This window comes from Anser brachyrhynchus, assembly GCF_964034855.1.
Source record: "Anser brachyrhynchus genome assembly, chromosome: 27".
Classification (NCBI taxonomy): domain Eukaryota; kingdom Metazoa; phylum Chordata; class Aves; order Anseriformes; family Anatidae; genus Anser; species Anser brachyrhynchus.
The window spans coordinates 339,427-359,835 of record NC_137720.1 but is presented as its reverse complement, the minus strand read 5'-3'; the positions used below and the strand labels follow the sequence as shown (position 1 = coordinate 359,835).

The following is a 20,409-nucleotide window of genomic DNA, read 5'->3' as shown; positions in this document are numbered from 1 at the left end:
GGAGACGGCAGGTTGCGGCACGGCCTGGTATTAGCGCGGGGCCGCCGGCCCCAGCAGCCTCGGCCCCTCCGGAGGCGAACCCGAGGGAGTCCGGCTCCGCGCCGCGGGGCAGGGGACGTCCACCGCCCCCTCCCGGGCCCCGCGGCTGCCACCGCTCTGCTGTCCCGCAGCAGCTCGAGTTCATTTCTTCTGGAGAAACTTCATTTTACTTCCTGCAGAGGGGAAAAAGAGAAAAAAAAAAAAAAAAACCAACATTAGGATTTGGAGGCACTTCAGGGGTCATCCGGCTAAGGAGCTTCTTAAGGCAGAAATTCACGCTTGGCCACCTTTGCTGGCAGGAACGCGCCTGCCCCCTCAGGATGCTCTGAGCGAAGACCAAAGCCAGGAAGCACGTTCAGACATCCCGGAGGTCGGAGGATGTCCACAAACCTTATCTAGAGCTGCCAAAGCTTAAAAATAAAAATCTTACAACAGTGTTTTGTGGCCCTTTCAGGGACAAATAAAAACAGGAGGAACACAAGTACAGAAGGTAAACAACGCATCCAGCTTTCTGGTGTAGAGTTATTGAGGGTGATAGAACATGGAACAGGCTGCCCACGGGGGCCGTGGAGTCTCCCATTCTGGAGACTTTCAAAACCCGCCTGGACGCGTTCCTGCGTGACCTGATCTAGGTGTTCCTGCTCCGGCAGGGGGACTGGACTAGATGATCTTTCAAGGTCTTTTCCAATCCCTAACGTTCTGTGATTTCTTCAATAGCTACATTTATTTAAAATAACAACAACAAAAAACAAAGCTATGTCTTTACCAAGGCTGCGAAGGATTTTGTTCATTCCAGTTGGTTCAGTCTCCGTAACACTCTCCAAATACTCTAAGGCACGGACCTCAAAAAGGCCTGAAGAGGAAAAATAGCATGCAGCTAGACAAAGTATCCCATCTCTCAGCATGTGGCATCTCGTATCATCAATGACAACATTACAAAAAGGAAATCATGCATGTAATGTAAGTTACAGGATCAAGACCATGAAAGAGGCAGGCAAAAATTCTTTGCTTAATAAGATGAACTCTGAGTAATTAGAAAGGCATGGAGCTATTAGAACCATAATCATTAAGGCTGGAAAAGACCTCCAAGATTATCTGGTCCAACTGTCCCTCTACCACCAATATTAGCCACTAAATTGGCTTTTATTACATATGCCAATAGGATAACCTCCCAGGACAAAACGCTTTTTTAAGAGTAAAAGTTATAGAATCACAGAATGGCTTGGGTTGGAAGGGACCTTAAAGATCATCGCATTCCAACCCCCCTGCCACAGGCAGGGGTGAATGCCACCCAACAGACCAGGTTGCCCAGGGCCTTGTCCTGTTATGTGACGTTACACTTTGAAAGTGAGTTTGCAAAACAAGAAATTAAAATCAAACCTCACCTTTGACCACATTCTTACTTAGTTCTCGATCCTGTATGAACCCTGCAAACATCTGTGTTTCCATGAAGAAATGCAGGAAATGACGCACATTGCGTGACATATGGGATTTACGGAACAGTTCCCGCTGAAACACCCGCTCCCCTTTTTCTGTGACGTTCATGTGTAGGGAGTAGTGACCAACAATCTCCACAAAGAACTGCACAAAAGCTTCAGAGACCAAGGAGTTAAGAGGCATGTCACCTGTGAGGAGGACAGAAGAGGACAACAGAGAAGAAATTTCACTCTGCATTCACCACTTCGGACATTCCTCTTTAAAAGAAGGGCACCAGTTGCTTTTTAGGCTGGCTGTCTCAGACTATGAAATTTCATACGAGTGTTCAATATCAAAGTGGTCCTTGGCTCAAATATTAAGATTCTCTCCCATGTCAACTGTCTGCTGGCGCAGGTTCCATTTTGAAGCTTTATCAGTAGAGTGAAAGCATTCATAGTTTCTTTTCCCCTGTTAAGTATCTAGTATCTAATAAGCAGTAAACTCGTAACAGTCTAATTATTTTACAGACTGAAACAAATCACAAAACACAAATCCATTGGAAAACTCAGTTTCTCCTGAAGATCATGGAATCACAATTTGCCAGTGCCATTCTCCAAAGCAATTAAATGCTTTTTTAAATTCTCACATTCATTTATTTGAAGCATTATGTGTAAGAAAGATCAACTTTGAAAATAATGTCGCATTATCCTCTGAAGTACAGAAACCTGCTCCAAGTTTAAGAAAAACATGCTCTCTGCCACTTCAGGAAAATTACAGAAAATTACTTTGCACAGGAACTGATGCACTTGGCCTAAGCAAAACCAGAACTCTACATATAGTGATCGTAAAAAGAGGAACAATTAGGACAGCAGACTTCTTTCTAACAAATACAAAATAAAGATGTTCTCAGAAAGGTCACAGGAAAATAGCTTTACAAAATGGGATTCCTAATGCTTATTTCCATTTGCACACTTTTATGGCAACAATGTGGAAGCTGAAGAGAACTGAAGAGGTGAAAACATTTTTCCATAAAACTACCTTGTATGCAGCTCTGCTCATGTGACAAGATTTCGTTTCGTTCCTCCAAGATTTGTACAAGTGCAGCCTGCAGTTTATGAGGCAGGATCTCATCTTCATCTGATACCTAAACAGAAAAGTGGCCATGAAAGCTTTTCTGTTATATCTATTCAACAGAAACCTCTCTTCATGAACTGATAAGAAATACTCATAACGTGCCTAAAACAATTAGAGGGAAGTTACCCTGTGATATGATACAACTCAGTGGAGACAATGCATTTGTCTTGTTGTCAGAGACATGAAAAACATTTGCTCGGTGCCTTCTGACTATGTACGATTAGAATCGATACATAAATGACCAATACAGAACAATGTATACCATATCCTCTACACAGAGTCAGGCTTATTAGACCAGCAATAAAACAAACAGTGATAGAACAACAAAAGTCTGTTGAAAAATATGAGAAGTCTCAACGTTCTAGTGAGAAAACGATCCTTTAATACCTTTCTCCATTTGCAGGCTGCAACGCAAAACAGAACAGTAAGGCAAGGGAAAGGAGATGCAAATATCCTCCTGAACTAGTAATACTCCAGTAAGTTTATAGTGACTTGTCTGGTGATGTAGAAGGCACCTCCAGCACATTAGGTAAAGTTTGGGGCCAGCAGAGAATCGCAAGTGAACTGTAATAATTTGTCTCAGACTATCACTCCTGGAAAACAAAGAAAACAAATACCCCAACTAGAGGAGAGAGGAGAAAGCCCTGTAGAGAACAAGTCCACAGAAAGACAGACAGAAAGCAGAAAAGAATCCTGGTGGTCCTCTTCACTTAATGAACCAACTAAGCATCTGTTTCTAAATTCAGCTCAGGTAAGCAGCACCTTTGGCTTCAGCGCTCTCTCTGTATCTCATGCAACCTCAATCTTACAACAAAGATGTCGTAAGTTTGTTTCCTTCTCTAGTGATCAGAAAGGAATGCAAGATACTTCTTCAACCACTGGAGTCTACATATGAAAACCAGCTTTTGTTGATTTCTTGCTAACATCTCCTTTCGTTGGTGCCTTTTCTTGGCATATAACCATTAGTGATTAGTGCTGTTATGTCACTCACCTCTTGCAAAAACCTGTCAGCGCAAAGATCAACAATCAGAACCTGGGAAAAGATGTACAAAACACATTAACTCTTTTAACTACATATGCTGCCAAATTTATTTTTTTTTGTCCCCAGTGGTAGGGGATGTCACATACAAACCACGAGTTTTGCATAACTTCAGCTTGTCTATAAGAACAGTCAATTTTTATCTTCAATAGCAATGGAACACCCTGACACGTATCTTACCAGTCACAAACTGTCTCAGAAAGGTTTAAGACTCATACATTAAGACAGAATCCACAGAGATTCCTCCAGAGAGGTCAGCCTAATACCACCGAAATTGTCCCTCCACTGTGTTTCAACTAGTTCTCACCTCTTCTACAGGCAAGTCCTGGAGCTGTGGTAACGAGCAGGAGAGAATGCCAATTAAGAATGGGGTCGGAGAGCACACAATGTCAATCATAGACGTTGGTAGGACTGGTATGTACGTGTGTTGCCAAGTGAAGGGATAAAGTATTGCAACTGCAGCATGGCCACATTTAGACAGGGTGCTGAAAAAAAAAAAAGAGAAGCACAGAGTGGATTGTCAATGTGCCTTTCAGTGCTCAGCTACAGACATAGGTTAGAAATGCTCAGAAAAAGTGTAATTCAGATATATTGTTTATGCATCAGCAGAAACCCCATGCATCCACTTTTGAAATCAGTCATGGGGAGCTAGGAATAGCATCAACCCAGACTTAAGAGGTAAAGGACACATTCCCTTATTTCCTCGTGGGAAAACAGCATTCTCCAAATTTTAAGCAAACATTTTGTGGAGAGTCTACAAAAAAGCTTTAAAATGAAATTATTTACAGTAAGTTAGACAAGCTTGCCCATGAAACAGACCCAAACAGAAGAAAAAGCAGTACCCCTCAGGAAGAACTAGTTACTCAGACTCATTATTTTACCTTAAATTGTCTGCAACAAAGATCACCCTCCTTTCCAGCAGGAGAGAGGCAAAGACCCGTATCATGTGAGAGACACTTAGGCATTTAAACAGGCATTCGAAATCAACATGTTCAAGTCGAGAATCTGATGGACGGCAGAGTTCCATAACCTGGGAGAACAGCAGAGATGCAGAGTGCTGGATGTGACAGCCACAGCACAGAGTTAGAATGCATGAGGGGGGATCTGACCAGAAAGTAGAAGTGATGGATTCTCACAGGTTGAACCCATGTCACCTCAACAGCCAGGTCAGAGTATTACAAAGGACTCTCAACCAGTTCTTCCTTTAAAAAAAGCAGTGAATCACTTCTATTGCAGTGTGGTTCAACAGGAAGCTAGTTTCTCTGACAAGCTCCAGTCAGACTTCAGAAAATTATCTTCACACCGAAGATTTACAGACAGCGTCACTCTACAGTGCAATTTGCAAAATGCCACTATGGCCCCAAGACACCAGACAACACAGGAAAGCCAGTCCTGAATTCAGTTACCTCATTTCCTGCTCCTGGCAGGAAGCTCTTCACAGTAATAGTGCGCCCGGGAGCAGGGAAAGGTGCCTCCATTACACTACGCATAAATGGGTGTACTAGAGCTGGGGACATCTCCCGCCTCTTCTCCACTTCATCTAAAATCTGCAAGAAAATAAATCGAACTGTTTCAATGCCTGCTGGTGAACCAGAGGAGATACAGGCCTATGTTGGAGTATGCCACTCCATAGCTAAACCTGAAGGGTCCAGCACACTAACAGCCCTCTTTCCCCCTTGCGTATGATTCTCGTGTAAGCTCCTCTCAAATGTCTGAACAATCAAATAGTAATAGATACCTCCAATCTCAATCTCAAGTGCTCCAATTATTAGAAATCAGTTTTCATCATCAACTTGCCCCTGTACTCTTCTGCAATAGCTGCTCTTTACTTGCAAGAGCTTTCCCTAGTGTTTACACCTCCTTTATCTACTCTCCTTTTTGTGCTACGAAAAACAAGCTGAGCTTTCCCCACCAGCCCCAAACTGATTTTCCATTTCCAAGTCATGGAAGAAGAGGATGAAGGGGGCATCATCAGTAATATCAGGTATTAGAAACCACTTCATGACAATAATTTGCTGAAGGAGTAGTCGTCAGTGTATCAGCTGACAAGTCCCAGCCCCAGTATGATTTTATTTGCCCTGTCAAAGTACAAAAGTGGCAAGCAAGCACCACACTGCTGGGATTTACTACAGTTGCTAAACAATTCTAGACTGGACAGAAGCATCCAGTTACTTCCTGGTGCTTGCAGGTTGTCAGAGACTCATGTCTGACATGAAGTAACAGGACCTCCCCATCTCACCTTGGAGAAGAGGTTGAAGCAGCCTAGGCGGCTGACAATGCAGTATACCTCAGGAAGGCGCTTCCCCTTCCCTTCTGGCTGAAAGGCAATAGGAACGGTTATGTTGAGAACATGGATACAATAAAAAACCTAACACCTACAATTTATTTGATTCACAGTATTCTTTCTGCTATAATTCCCTCTACAATTCTGACTCAGGGGATTCCTGAGCAATTACCAGTTCCAGGGGCTTTCACAACCAGAACCCACTTCACTGTATTACTGGGCATCATCATGCTCCATCCCTTATGCAATTAAATGACTAGCAACCTCAGCAGCACAGAAGCCACATAACCCACACGGGAAATTACTGCCAATTCACATTCTGCACTTGACTGTGCATTTATCAGCGCATTCTTTACACTACATCCGATACACAAATGCTTACCAGGAGCTTCTTGCAGTACCCGAACCAGCGGCTGCCATCCTCACCCGTCAACACAAAAGAAAACGTTTCACTGTGGAACCAAAGAACAGTCAGGGTTAAATTGACTACGCAGTTCAGCCAAAAGACTGACAAAGTCATATGTGCACCACACAAACTATATGCCATCCCTCCTTCTAGTCATGCCAAAGACCCCCCTGCTGTGGGTAACCAAGCTATATCAGGCTCTCTACAGCTGTAAAGGCACCTGCAGACCGTGGACTCATCAAGCTACAGCTCTCTCCCTTCCCAGCTTCTTCTCCATTCTGCCAAGGAGCAACAGAAGCACCTGCTAACCCCAGGACAGGGCCTTAAACAGATATTACAAACTTCCTTCTTATAATAAAAGATGATGCTCAGGCAGACACAGCACTTCTGAGTCCACCTCTGTATCTCACTCTTCCCCTTCACTGGGCTTAGGGATTCGGCCTTTCCCATTTTAGCTGGCTTCGTCTGCAGTTCCTCTTGTCCTGGGAACTTGCAAATATCTGAGCTTTCAGCATTGTCCACTTCAGACATCAGTATGCAACAAGTCTTTACCTTGTAAGTTGTGATGCAGGAAACCAGTCTTTAGGATCTGGAAAGCAGAATTTGGGAATGACCTTTAGCCTCTCTTCAGTATCCTTTGACTGTCTGAAGGGATGTTCAGGCTGGAGGGGTAACATACATTTAAAGTAACTGAAGTGCGGTACACAGCTGCAGCATTTAAAACAATGGGGGACAGTATCTTCCTGACACTTCCAAATGCCGAACCATCAGATAGCTAATCCACAAGTATAGGAGAACACATCCTGACTATAACAGATACCTAGTTCCCTCTTGCAACTTAACTGCTAATTGGACTTTTTAAAAATTATCCAGCTGGATTTGGGAAGAACTGAGTAAGATTTAGAGCCACGACCAAGGTTACAGAAGAATGAAGCTAGATCTGAACCCCCAAAAGACTATTGTGTTGTTAGGCAGCTCGCCTCAGATCTGCTCTTAGATCTGAAGACAAGACACTAACAGGTGCAGAAATGTGTTCAGATTCTGACATGCAGAGCATTCATAATTAAATTCTGAAAACAGAGTACATGAATCTCATGTTCAAGTTAACATGTGTGGGCTCAGGTCAAATCCCTCCCAAAATACAGGACAACTCCCCATGCTTAAAACTGCCCAGAAGGGACAAAAGGAAGGTTTTCAAATATAAGTGATCAAAATTAAGCATGAAACATCCTTGAGAATGGGAAAGTTTATTGCATAAAGCTGATTTTGGAGACGGTACTTTCTTTCAGTCAGCACATCCAGCTTATTCCAGTGTCCCAAGCTGAGACAGTGTGAACAAGTGGTTAGGAAAGCAGTACAGCATTTTCAGAGTAATAGCTGTATAAACGCTTTGCTGTCCTTGAGTATGCAGCCCAAAGAAGCGGGTGACAAGCAGGTTACTTGGAAGTAATACTATTTTTAGAAAAGAGACATATCTGTAAATCAAAATACCTCCATAATCACTGCTGCATAATTATGGGGCAACACGTCCTGCAAAATCCCAACACAATAAACTGTCCCGATGAAGTCGCCTACCAAAATTTGAGCAGCAGATACATAAACCCTAATTTTTATTATTACTTTCAGTGAATATTTAAAAGCCATTAAACAGCCACATAGTACAGTTGGGTCTGATTGTCTGCTAGGACAAAGGGGAAAGAACAATGTACTGCCCTTCCCAGAAGTGTTGAATAGTCTGAGAGGTTGCACCAGGGAAAAGCCAAATCTGGTTGCATTCCTTTCTTCCTTCTAACAACCTAGAGTTCACACTTTTGGCAGATGTTTATGGGCATTCAGTTTTACCCATCAATTAAGACTGTGCACTCTCTGGCCATGGCCCCTTATTAATTTTGTGAATTTAAAACATTTTCACATCTGACACTCAATTTATTTGCATACAAAACACTTAAGCTGTTGGACAACATAACATGAACGAGGTTTGGATAACATTCAGATTTCTTAATAATCACTGGACTACCCCTGATAGCACAGCTAGAATTACTAGTTCTGATCTGTTTTCAGTGGAAGGCCAGCAGATACAAGCCTAGATTCTGACAGCTGAACATTCAGTTCCATCTGGAACCACAGAAGAAAACATCAACATATCATCCTCTTTGCTTCACACCAATGTGTACACTGATTCATAATTCAGAATCACACATGCTGATTTTGTCTCCCATTTGGGCTGAACAGACAGAAGGAAAGTTTGTTTCAAAAGTTCTAGTTCACAATAGTTTAATTTCCATAATTCACCTCCAGTTTTGGAGGTTACTATACATGGCTTTGTAATGTTTTTGTTTGTTTGTTTGTTTGTTTCCAGAACAAAGTAAGCAAGCATAAAAACCCTGGGCTTCCAGCCCTGCACATCGTCAGTCAAACTGCTTTACTCGTTGTTTATAAATCACAAACTACCTGGATGAAGTCATGCCAACTTCGGGAACAAAGCACAGCACTCCCTTTTCTTTCCTGCAGGCTGCCTTGGCAGTGTAGCACAATATAGTATGGCTTTACGGTATTTCCAGACAAAAACAGTATGAACCTTCCTAGTTCCAACAAAAGACAAACCTGTAACACCCAATGGGAATTAAGCATGCAGGTAAAAGCACACTGGCAAACCAGAACAGATTTATTTTAATTAACTGTCTCAGAGGCAATTATTTTCAGTTTAGGAAGACCTCTCAACAGTCTTGCAGCTCTCTTGGGTTTTATATTCTCTCAACTCTGAGCTCTTCAAATAGATTTACCATATGCCCCAACTCCAGACAGTCCTACCCACTGTACTGTAGCTAATCATAGCATAGTGCCTAAAATCTGATCTTTACATACTTAGACATTCAAGAAACAGTTGCATCTGTATTAGTCGTCAAAGTTTGTTAAAGAGATCAGGGTCCCACAGACAAGGAAACAAAGCAATCTGCCACAATAGTGGTATCCATACCAGAATAAAGACCAATGTGTTTCCGTAAGCACCAAATCCCCTCTGAACGATCTTCCTGAGCTCCAAAATATCATTTGATTCCCCATCGATAGAGAATCAAGAAAGATACTCAAATGATTGTCCAACAATAAACAATACATTTGTAACAAAGCAAGGTGCTTCATATCCCAAACCTGTACCCTAACCAGTGGGCCAGCTTCACTGGTATATAGTTTAGGAATGGACACACACTGGGAGAAGAAATAAACAGCTGCTGAGTGTGTTTCATGAGGAGGTTTCCACACAGCTCTTACCTTGTTGGGAAACTGCTGTATGATTTGTGGTGTGTATTTTATCTCAGATGCCTTCTTGTGCAGTGACACCACTACAAACAGCTCAAACAGCTGCTGCTCCTGAAACTCTATCAAATCTCTCTCCAGGGTCTGGTAGTGTGGGTTCCTCTTGGAGGCTGATTGCACCAGTAGCAGGCCCCTGTGTCGATCTAAAGAAGGAAACAAATTCAAAACAAACCTGTGACCATTACTGCCACACACCTACTTTTCACAGAATAGGAATCACCATCACCTTTAGAAAAAGGAAAAGAAATGGGTGCATTTGCCTAATGTCACAGAACTGCTACACGCTATGGGCCTTGGACTCCTGTGTCAACTTGTCAAGTGCACAGCTGTTCCAGCTACAGGAGCAATGGCATTGCAGCAACTCTGCAAATCTCTTTTGCCTGATAACTGACATTCTCCGGCTGTCCTGTTTTGTTTTTTTTTTTTTTTTTGTCTACACATTTCAGAACATCACACTGTAGTAACAACAAGGAAAGGCTGTGAAAAGCTCAGCACCATCAGTTCAGCAGTTGCCAAGCTTCAGGCAGCTAGCCCATAAAGCAGCACGGTCATTTAAGAGAGACAGAACAAGTTTCCAGGCCAGGAAACTTCCAGGCTGGGATGTCTTGACAGACTCACATGCACAGGTAATACTCTGACATAAGAAATTCCTGTGGCCCAGGCACCCTGACACATTATGAACACTTAATTCTTGTATCAGATAGTGACAGACACTGTATTTCTGCAGACAGTTTTCACTCTCTATTACTCTCCTTAATATAAAAAGGTGGAACTTCATTATCAGCTCCACATTAAGGCCTTTTGAATGCTTTCTGCTAAGTAAATGAAACACCCAAAACAATTAAACTGGCCCTTTTCACTAGATGTGACAAAGTCGCTTATCATGGCTGCTGGCAAACCATTACCATTCCACATTCAAACCTTACAGGCAATAGAAACTAGAACGTCTTTGGTCCTTCACAAACCAGTTAAGACCAAGTAGTTATTTCAAGTCTGCAGTTTAGGCCTATGATCAAACTTGGGACTAAGGAACCAGACAAACAACCAAGTGATTTCTTCCCACAGAAAAGCGCATTTCACAACATTTTAAATATAAAATTGAGCCAAGGGAAGGAAATAGTGGGAAAATAAACTCAAGTGTTATGGATAAAGGTGATCTGTAGACAATTTACTGCAAGAGATATTTTAATAATTGTGATTCTACCAACCCCCAAAAAATAAATCTACTGCTAGCCATTAGAAGATTAATGGCATTAAACCTGAAAGGCTCAGGAGAAGTGGCAGAAATAGAAGTTGATTTGTCACTGCAACAGCTCCCAGCCTTGGCCACGCTACCTCTCAGATGTGCCCTTTCTCTGTCTTGGCAGAAGCCACAATAAGTCGGTGTGCCTATCCCATTAGAAGCTTAGCCAAGTGTGTAAAGCTATGGGGACAGGACCAGCCCCTGTGATTCACTCACTTTTTGGCTGATTTTCCGTATCACTTTCATTCCCACTGGTTTCACCTGAAACACAAATAGTTTTCGCTTATTAGCCATGGAGAAGGAAGATGGGCAACACCCTAACCTGGGAAAGAGAGAAAACTTTAGACTCATCAGATCAACATCACTCAGGTCTGCTCATCTACCCTGCTCAAGGCATCAGCAAAAAAAAACCGCTACTTGCAAATGTGCTAAAACAGTAAATTTCAGGAAGTAGAGTTGCTTGAAGTCACTGTTTTCAGTAAGCCATACGTAGATCAGCCAAACACAGGCAAAGAACAGAAACCAAGTGGTGATCTGATGCTGCTACAAAAGTTACCAGCGTTGCTGAACAGAACATATGATAAATAAAAATCATACCACTGCTAGTAATTCAGAAGACAACAATAATACCATTTTAGAGGCACAAAAGAGAAGAGTGGAGCAATCAGAGAGAGTTCTTGGGCCAAGCAGTTTTGCAGGGACTTTTTTTTTTTTCCTGTTTCTTTGAAGTAGTACTTTTAACCACTACTCCAGCTCTTCAGGCTCAAACTACAGGAAAATCTTCCACTCTTAAGTGTTAAACTTATGTTAGTAAAGTGTTCCCAGTCCTAATGGTGCTGAAAGTCCAAGAATTTCAGTTGCAAGACACAGGGTTCAGCACTGTTGAGTCAGCCCAGCACGAGCTGCAGGAGGTGGTGATGCCTGGCCGGCTAAGAGTACCCCAGGACCTACAGGAATTGTGCCACTCAACAACTTTGTAGCAAAGAGAATGGTGCTGGAGACCTCCCATACCTTTTGTTGGAGTCACTCTCCCAGCAGGACTGAGCAACTTCACCCTCTTCTTTCCACGCTTAGAATCAAAGATCTCCTGTATTTTTAGTACCAACTGAAATCCAAAGCAGAAGCAGAGGTTAATATCGGGGTCCAGAAAAGGGTCCAGGTGCCAACAGGACTGAAGACCAACAGCTACCATGTAGCACCACAATACTTAAGAAAAGTTGCTGAAGTCCTGCCAGGAACCCTGGCTCAGAGATCATTTGCTAGAGTACTTCCAGCACAACTTACTGGATAATGAACGAGCACAGTTTGTGCTGCAAGAGAGATTGCTATTAGCACAACTCAAAGTTGACACGGAACTGTACATACAGTCTGGAACTTGTCATATTTTGCTTACTAAACAGACATCAGAAGTGGCAAACTGGCATCAGACCTCAGTTTTCTTTTGCAGAGGTACTTGCAAATGTATCTTAAAAACCCTCCACCATGAAGGACTCTGAACTTCACATGCTCTCAAGCACCCCAGTTCTTTCTAAGACCAGAGAAAGCCCAGGGAAAAGCAAAGCTCTCCCAGTGTAGCTTTTTTAAATGTTTGTTTGTTTTGTTTATTTGCTGCTGTAGTTGAATGTTAGGGTAGGTTACTAAAATGAATGGATTATTTACTTTCATTTTGCACAGGTGAACAAAGACAGCAGGACTGAACAATGGGCCTATGCCACAGACCTAGTCCACTGGAAGAAAAATTTTGGGAAACAACACACTCCAAAAGAGACTAAGCTACAGAAACTGAGGAAGTGTCAGCATTTGTCACTCCAGGTCAGTGCTACTAACCCTCACTTCACTAGTCACAAAGGCCTTAAAACCAAAATCATAATGTTTTCTGTAACATGGGCTCCTCTGGACTCCTATGCTCACCTGCTAGTTATGCAGTGCTGCATTTGGCTCATCCATTCTGCATGTCAAAGACTAAATCCTTCACAAGGAAGTGATAGCACTTAAAATGTAGACAGCAAGTCAAGTTCATTCTTGTCTCAACTGAAGAATTAATTAAATGCTCCCACTGAACATAGCAGGGTGTGGTACAGTCATTTGTCACCACAAATAGTGCATAAAAAAAGGAAGATATTCAGCAAGGAACCTGTTTTTCAGCTCTAGCCTTTATCCCCAGTTCAGCAAGCTATACTTAGGCTCTTCCTTTCATATCTATTTTGCCCAGTGTTCTGCACTAGACAGACATGAAGCTGAAAGGAAGAAAACAGCACACAGCAGGAGGCAGTGCTTCTCCTCCAAAATCTGCCTTCTCTAAATTACACTGGGTGGTAGAGGGGGAAAGGTTTTCAATTTCTGTTCTGATTTTTGTACAGTTGAGTCATCAGTGAAAGATACTGGGTGTGTTTAAGGCACCTATGCATTTCTTAAGCAATAAGAAAGTTCTTTTTAGACTCCAATCCTTTTCTCGATCTCTTGAGCAATCTTGGCTCAATTTCCTGACAGCAAAGTATGCTTCCTGCATGTAAATTGTTACCAGATTTTTGAAGTAGGTTTGCTTTAGCGAATGTTATATTTTCCCCCTCCAAAAGAAAGATACTGTTCATCACAGCATTTTTATAATCTGCCAATGCCAACTCCTTCCTGACTTTCCAAGCCTACAGTTTGCTTACAAAACACATGCAAAAGTTCCTTGTTATTCTAAAACACTTAACATTTGACAAGTATTTTGCAGCTGTCCAACCCTACCTCACACTCTCGTGCAAATTGTGAAAATTGGGTGTATATGCTCAAGAAATAATGATCTGCAGAAGTTAAATGATTTTCCCATGACAAAAGTAAGTTGTTGCCACTACCACAACTGGAATTTGAGTCCTGTGCACCAAGTGCCACACATACATTATACAGTGGTAGCTGCAGCTGTCCTTCTATAGCACGTTCTACAAGCTGGTAACTAATACCAGAATCCAGAAAGATTACCAGCATATCAAATGAGAATTACAAATTACAACCAATCCTAATCCTCTAGTGCAAAAATGGATTACAGGCCTTTCTCACTCTGGCCTCAGAAGCGTATCCATCTTTGGCACACAGGCAGAAGGGAACTAGAATCAGCAGAGGGGAGAACTGTTGGAAGGCTTTGTGAAATGGGCTTATCCCTAATAAGCTGCTCTTCACCTTTAGAATATGAAACAGCTACAGAAGTATGTTCCCAGTGGGAAGTCAAGAACTACAAGCCAATATGACAAATAACCAAGTGCCCAGCCATCTCCCTACAGCAGCACCACATTGTCAGCTGCCTAATAACTCAGTTCCTGCAGGGAGAACACTGGGGGTCAGTCTGCAAAGTCACGGGGAGCAAAGTACACTCAAACAGAATTGTACAGAGCTGGCCCTTTAGCTCAGAGTTTCCCTGCATTCCTGCACTGCATTCAGCACAAAACCAGCATCATCACACTTCATGGAAGCACTGGGAACAAGGCTTAAATGACAAAGCACTAGGAACAGCTGACATTCACATACAGCACTGATCTCCAGTTGACCCATTATCCCGTTTGCAGATTATTGGCCAACAAAACTACCACTGGCCTAGCTAGAACCTCTGTGTTTTGATCTCCCAGTATCTGCCCTACTACTTGGATGGGAAATGGTTCAAAAGGGTCATTTGTCCACACATACAGCAGTACTAACCAACATTCATCTGACTGACACAGCTCCATAACCGCTTACAAAGCATGTAGAGGTGCTAGACAAAGCAGCAAGAGTTTCAAATGCAATGCAAGAAGTAATGCTTCACGTTTAAATCTTACCCAGGGCAAGTTCTTTCTCCTGTTAGCAGCCTCTGCTGCTCGGAACAGCTTCCACTCAGTAAATGTAACAGGCAATGTTGTGTCCTTCACCATTTTTCCTTGCAAATTTGTTAGGGAGGGCTGCAGCTCAAGAGTCTTGCGACTGAGGAAGGAAGGTTTTGGAGGAAGCTAGAAAATAATATCAGAAGAGATGGTTAAGCATGGGATTAAGCTTTGGTCCAAGTTCAGAGTCAAAGAAGAGATTACAAATTATAAATTTCCTGCAATGTCCTGCTCTACCAAGCTCTCCCTCCCACCCCCATCCTGTACACTCAAATATCTCATTGACACCCTCTTGTTCCTATTCTTTTGCTCCTTAACAGCTTTATCAATTGTCACTGTCATGCCTGTTCATTACCATTTACATTAAAAACAACAATAAACATATATGAAAAACAATGACATATCACAGGGGAATTAGAGCAGGGGAGGAGCACAAAATGGGGCCCTTGTGAGGATGGCTCTCTAAACATGTGACAGTTCAATCCCCTCACCCTACCTTGGGAGCCCTACTAGTGCTTCGGGAGGGTGGTAACTTCCAGACAGATGGGATCTTCCACAGGGGTAAAGGCAACACTCTGGTATCTTCATAGGGGTTCTCTTTTGTAGGACCTGGGACAGAGGATTTATGGAAGAAGACAAAGGTCTGATTTCTTGCAAGGGAAATGATTAGGACAAGTCTGTGCAGTTGTCTGCCAAGTTTGAACAGGGTTTGAAGAGAGACCTGTTTTGAGATGGATTAGGTTTCTAACACACAAAGATCCTTCTAACCCATTACCATCAACCTGGCAAGCTGTACATAGACTCAACAAAATGGAACACTTCCAACACTGCAGAGAAAGTAGCTCTGTTGCAAAGAAGCTAATTTTGCCAGTGTTCACATGGATCTCTATGCAGCACTCAAGCAGGGAAAAGAAATCTGTTTAAAACAGGCCATTTCTAGCAACTTTTCATGACATCTGAAACCAGATGCAGACAGTTATTCTGCATAGTTATTCACAGGCAGATAGCTATTAACATCAACAAGGAACCCAGATGGGGAAGATTATAAAAGTCACAGAGCTAGACAGGTCCTCAATGCATTCTCCTCTTCATTCCTCCCTCCTCAGCTGCACAGCTACCCCCAAATAAGGTGAGTGAATTCCCCAGAAGCACAGGCACATACAGATAATGTCCTCGTAGATATTGTCTTCTGACTGTGCGTAGATGAGCCTGGATCCTGCAGTGTCATTTGTCTCTTCTCGAAGTTTGTGGGAGCTGGTGGCCACCATCCAGTTGCGGAAGCCCTGGATGTCCTCAAACTCAAAGGATTTTCTAGAGGAAAACAAGCATAACATCTTCTAAAGACAAATGCATGTACCCGTGAGTTGTAGTCTCCAGCCTACACAGACTGATCCTCCTTGGGGACAGCAAGCACATGGATGCTCCACTCCTGACTCAGCAATAAAAGGTGGGAAAGGGGAAGGAGTGGGGGGGGGCTCTCACAGTGGAAGCATCTGTCCTCACAAACAACCATTACACGTATTGAGGTCCTGCTTCCCAGGGCATGGCCAAACATCGCTCATTGATGGGAAGTAGAGAGTAACTGCTTTTTTATGCTCTCTCTGTGCTTCCGCATGGCCTTTGCTTTTTTTTTTCCCCTCTCCCTTTTCCCTTTAATTAAATCATCCTTATCTCAAACCTTGAGCTCTTTGTGTCGTATTTTCTCCCCCTTCCTCTTTGAGGAGGGGGAGTGAGAGAGCGGCCGTGGTAGAACTCGGCTGCCCACCTGAGTAAAACCACCACACCTATCTGGAAACTGATCTAAGGAAACGTGTTTCATACAGGAGAGATGAATGAATGTACCTCTGGGTTCTTCCTCTGATACTGCTGCTGGCTGTTCTCTTCTCAAGATTGTTGGAAGATGACACTGAGTCTCCTCCATGCTTCTTTTGCAGCGAAGCTTCCTTGGTAGCACTAGCATTGCTGCAGCCACTCGCACTCTTTTCTGCAAGATAGCGGAAAGTCCTACGGGGCTTAGGTGGCGGGACAGCAGCTAGCTCCTCTTCTTGCCCCACAGCCGCTGAATAAAGGTCTTTCATGCTCCTCTCTGCTCTACAGAATGAGTCCACTTCTTCAGCTCTAAGTTCTCTTTCTGTGGAGCCACAGCTCCCTTGCTTCCTCTCCAGGTCCAAGGGAACTGGTGGGGCTTTGCCAGGCAGAAAGGCATCTGCTCTCCTCCACAGCCCTCGCGAGGCATAGAAGTTGCCTGGGGGCAGTGCCTTCCCCAGGTCCAGGAAGCCTGCTTGCCACTCTCCATTCTCCTTGGCTTGGGAAGCTAGGCTGCATGCACAGGGCTTGAGGTCACCATGGTCATCAGTCTGCAGGCAGCTCCCTGCATTTTCCCTGAAGTCCAAGCCCAAGTTCTTTGGGTCTTTAGACCCAGCCTTTCTGCCCTTCTCTGTATGTTCTGGCTTCACTTTGGATAGAACATCACAGCCTGGATCGTATTTTACTCCAAAGTCCTTCAGGTGTTCTTTCTCCTTGCTGGAGCACCCTCGTGTCCTCCCTTCCCACTGGGAGATCTTCTGTTTGATGTTGCGGCAGTGGCTCCGGGAGAGGGTCTGCACAGCAGAGCGGGAGAAGCTACCGTCAGCAGTCCCTGTTGGGTGCATGGTAAGTGCCGACGTGCTTACGAGCACCCCATCTCCAGCCTTGCTCAGGTTCACCTGTGCCCTGCATGTATCAAGCTGGCATGAGACTCCAAAGCACCCAGCGGTCTCCAAGAACCCCTGGGTATCAGACCTGCAGGGACTGCCTGTTAGAACAACCTGAGGACAAAAAGAAGAAAACCACCATCAGCTACACTCCAACCACACACATCAGCAGAAGCTCTCAGCTGCACTCTGGCCAATTGCTGAAAAGCATCCCTCCCCCAAAACGCACGTTCAAGACTGACTTTCATAGCACACACCCCACAAAGCCTGTTTCTGTAGCACGCATCTGGGAGGGCTAACAAAAGGAACTAGAGGTCTCAGTGGATTAAAAATCAAACAGAACACTGCAACAGGAACAAAACACAGCTGGGGATCCCCAGGGTCCAAACTCAAGGAAATTATTTGGTGACGCAGGAACACAGCATCATGTCCTGTCTGCAGCAGAACTCCCAGCTAGCCCCTCTTCAGCTTGCAGGGACCAATGCAGGCCAGACAGGAGTGCTGCTTCTCCTCATGCTCTTCACCACTCAAAGTACCTCAGGCAGCACACAGCCAACCACCGCAGCAGCATGTCTCCAACAGTGCACTCAACACAGCAAGATGCAAGACACCATGCCAGCTCGACAGAGCACTGAATCACAGAATATCCTGAGTTGGAAGGCACCCACAAGAAGCATCAAGTCCAACTCCTGGCTCCACACAGGACCACCCAAAAATCAGACCATGTGTCTGAGAGCACTGTCCAAATGCTTCTTGAACTCTGGCAGGCTCCGTGCCGTGACCACTGCCCTGGGGGCCTGTTCCAGCGCCCGACCACCCTCTTGGTGAAGAACCTTTTCCTAACACCCAGCCTGACCCTCCCCTGCTGCAGCTCCATGCCAATGACAGGGAACCACATTTACTTCTTCAGAGTCAGCAGTGGCAGGGTGGCTACTGCTTCATACAGGAGGATTAGGACAGTTGTGCTGACCTCAGTACAGACATGTCATATGTAGAGTCCCTATCCCCAGAGCTGTACAGCTCTACCTGCAGTTCACAAGGCATACACAACATTTTCAGATACATCAGCATGATTAAAAATTCATCTTGGACAGAAGACAGCAGCTCATAGGCTCTATTATGTTTTGTTCACCCATTTCTCCAAGCAGTTACCCAACTGCACAAGTTCCAGCCCTCTAGGTCTATTTAGTATTCTCCGTTTGTACTAGGTAAAAGCACTCAGCAAAGCTCAGGGGGCCTGGCCAGGTCTAGGGGAAGGAAAGCCATGCAGCAAGCCTGGCCCTGCTTTCTTCCTCTACTCAATAACATTCCCCCAACACTAAGAAGTCTCCCTGAAAAACATAAAACAAGAGCAGCAAGATAAGAAACAGCAAACCACAGCTACAGCCCCGCTCTCTCCACCCACACCCTTGCCCAGGGTACTGCAGTGCCACCACCCCGCTGTCAGACCCTCTTCCCACACAGCCAGGCTGCTCCCCTGCTGCTCACAGGCAGCCAGGGGCAGCTGCCATCTCCTATAAATAGGTATCGTTTCCAAAACATCCTGAGCCAGAGCAGACCCATCCTTCCTCAACCCCTGTCTGCATGGCCCTGATTAGCAGACAGGAAAGCAACTTTCCCTTTCCCTACACCATTGGAACTGCTCTAGAGAAACGGTGCTCAGGGCTGCTCCTGGGGGCCCGAAGCACAAGCTGGCAAGAAAGCATGAGTTCTAACGGGAAAAGACAGTCTAGGAGAGAGGGCAAAACAGCTTCCCTTCAGCCAGCACAGCCTCAGGCCAGGCATCTCTACTCCCGCCAAGTTCTTCAAACACAGGACCACTGGAAGCAGAACTCGCAAAGGGACAGGCCTTCAAAGGACCCTGCAATGTGCTATAGTCTGAGCCATTCCCACTGGTCGAAGGCCACCAACACCAGCACACCAGGAAGATGCAGCCAGGAACACCTAACAAAAAACAGGCTTAGCACCAGAATCCTCAGGCGTTCTGAGAAAGGAGAAACCAGCATCCCACCCAAAGCAAGCAGTGAGTGGTCTTCAGAGAAGAAAAGGTCACCAGACCTAGGGAGAGCAATACGCAAAACTCGAGCACTTCAGGAGAGACTGTAGTGAAGAACGCCAGTCCTAGCATAGTGCTGCAGCAAACCAGTCTGGGAAGGAAAATTGCAGAAATTCCCACACAGACAAAGTTCCCAAACAAGAGCTCTGTCAGTCCCCCTTGAACAGGGAGCAATGCTTTTTTCACAGGACTAAGTGCTTCAAGGCACTTCAACATCTTCCCCTGCCAGCCACAGCGTACGCAGCTCCATGCTGATGACAGCAAGCCCACACGTGGCACCAAAGGCTCCCTTGCTTCCCTACAGCACCGGCAGCTTTCTTCCCCCAACACTGCCAGCTTCCTTGGGCACATACAAACAGCCTGCTCAGTCTGCTCCACCAGCCACAACCCTGAACTCCGCCTTCCCAAACAACCCATCCTCCAAGAAGAAGAACGTGGCTCTTCACCTGTACAGGCTTGCAAAGCAGGTGACTGTTACCAAGCACAAGGCATTCAATCTAAGCTCATTACGTGAGCCAGGGCAAGGAGTAGAACCTGATGTTTGGTGAAGAAAGAGATCGGAGAGGTCTGACCCACACCAGGTAGCCCTCAGAGACAGCCTGAGAAAGTCTGATACATAGCTTAGGGCTACACAATTGTCAGAGACCACCTAAGTCAGGCAGCCAGCACTTGTGTATCAGGGACCACAAATACCACCGTTTTCACAAACTAACTAGACTTTCAGTGACTGCTTCCTTCTTGATGTCTTCTTCCAAACTCCCTCAGTGGCCCCAGTGTGCTTTTCAGTATTTCCACAAAAGCCAAGTTTATCATCCCTATGGCATTAGTACTTACAGCAGTCCAATGCAGCCGAAAATACTGAATTACCTCACTGAAAGCAACAGTCATGGACAAAGGGACATTAAATCATTTCTACACAAAACACACTAGAAGTATCACACATTTCTC

The 20,409-nt window shown here is 44.5% G+C and overlaps 2 protein-coding genes across 2 annotated transcripts in view; both read right to left on the bottom strand.

Annotated features, from left to right (window-relative positions):
* Positions 1–12: 12 nt before the first annotated feature.
* The window catches only part of DENND2C (DENN domain containing 2C), a 20,876-nt gene continuing 479 nt past the window's right edge, over positions 13–20,409 (bottom strand). Inside the window, exons 2-19 of the mRNA XM_080568774.1 lie at positions 16,555–17,519; positions 15,875–16,023; positions 15,209–15,321; positions 14,671–14,838; positions 11,888–11,981; positions 11,093–11,137; positions 9,589–9,776; positions 6,871–6,980; positions 6,295–6,364; positions 5,868–5,945; positions 5,035–5,175; positions 4,510–4,658; positions 3,936–4,113; positions 3,581–3,622; positions 2,494–2,599; positions 1,425–1,664; positions 806–892; positions 13–212 (exon numbers count right to left, since the gene is read on the bottom strand). Coding sequence (XP_080424900.1) covers positions 181–212; positions 806–892; positions 1,425–1,664; positions 2,494–2,599; positions 3,581–3,622; positions 3,936–4,113; positions 4,510–4,658; positions 5,035–5,175; positions 5,868–5,945; positions 6,295–6,364; positions 6,871–6,980; positions 9,589–9,776; positions 11,093–11,137; positions 11,888–11,981; positions 14,671–14,838; positions 15,209–15,321; positions 15,875–16,023; positions 16,555–17,519 — 2,955 coding nt within the window. The 3' untranslated portion in view covers positions 13–180. The remainder of the gene's footprint in view (positions 213–805; positions 893–1,424; positions 1,665–2,493; positions 2,600–3,580; positions 3,623–3,935; positions 4,114–4,509; positions 4,659–5,034; positions 5,176–5,867; positions 5,946–6,294; positions 6,365–6,870; positions 6,981–9,588; positions 9,777–11,092; positions 11,138–11,887; positions 11,982–14,670; positions 14,839–15,208; positions 15,322–15,874; positions 16,024–16,554; positions 17,520–20,409) is intronic.
* AMPD1 (adenosine monophosphate deaminase 1) overlaps positions 17,379–20,409 on the bottom strand; it is a 24,185-nt gene continuing 21,154 nt past the window's right edge. Inside the window, exon 15 of the mRNA XM_080568777.1 lies at positions 17,379–17,519. Within this exon, the coding sequence (XP_080424903.1) occupies positions 17,510–17,519 (10 nt within the window). The 3' untranslated portion in view covers positions 17,379–17,509. The remainder of the gene's footprint in view (positions 17,520–20,409) is intronic.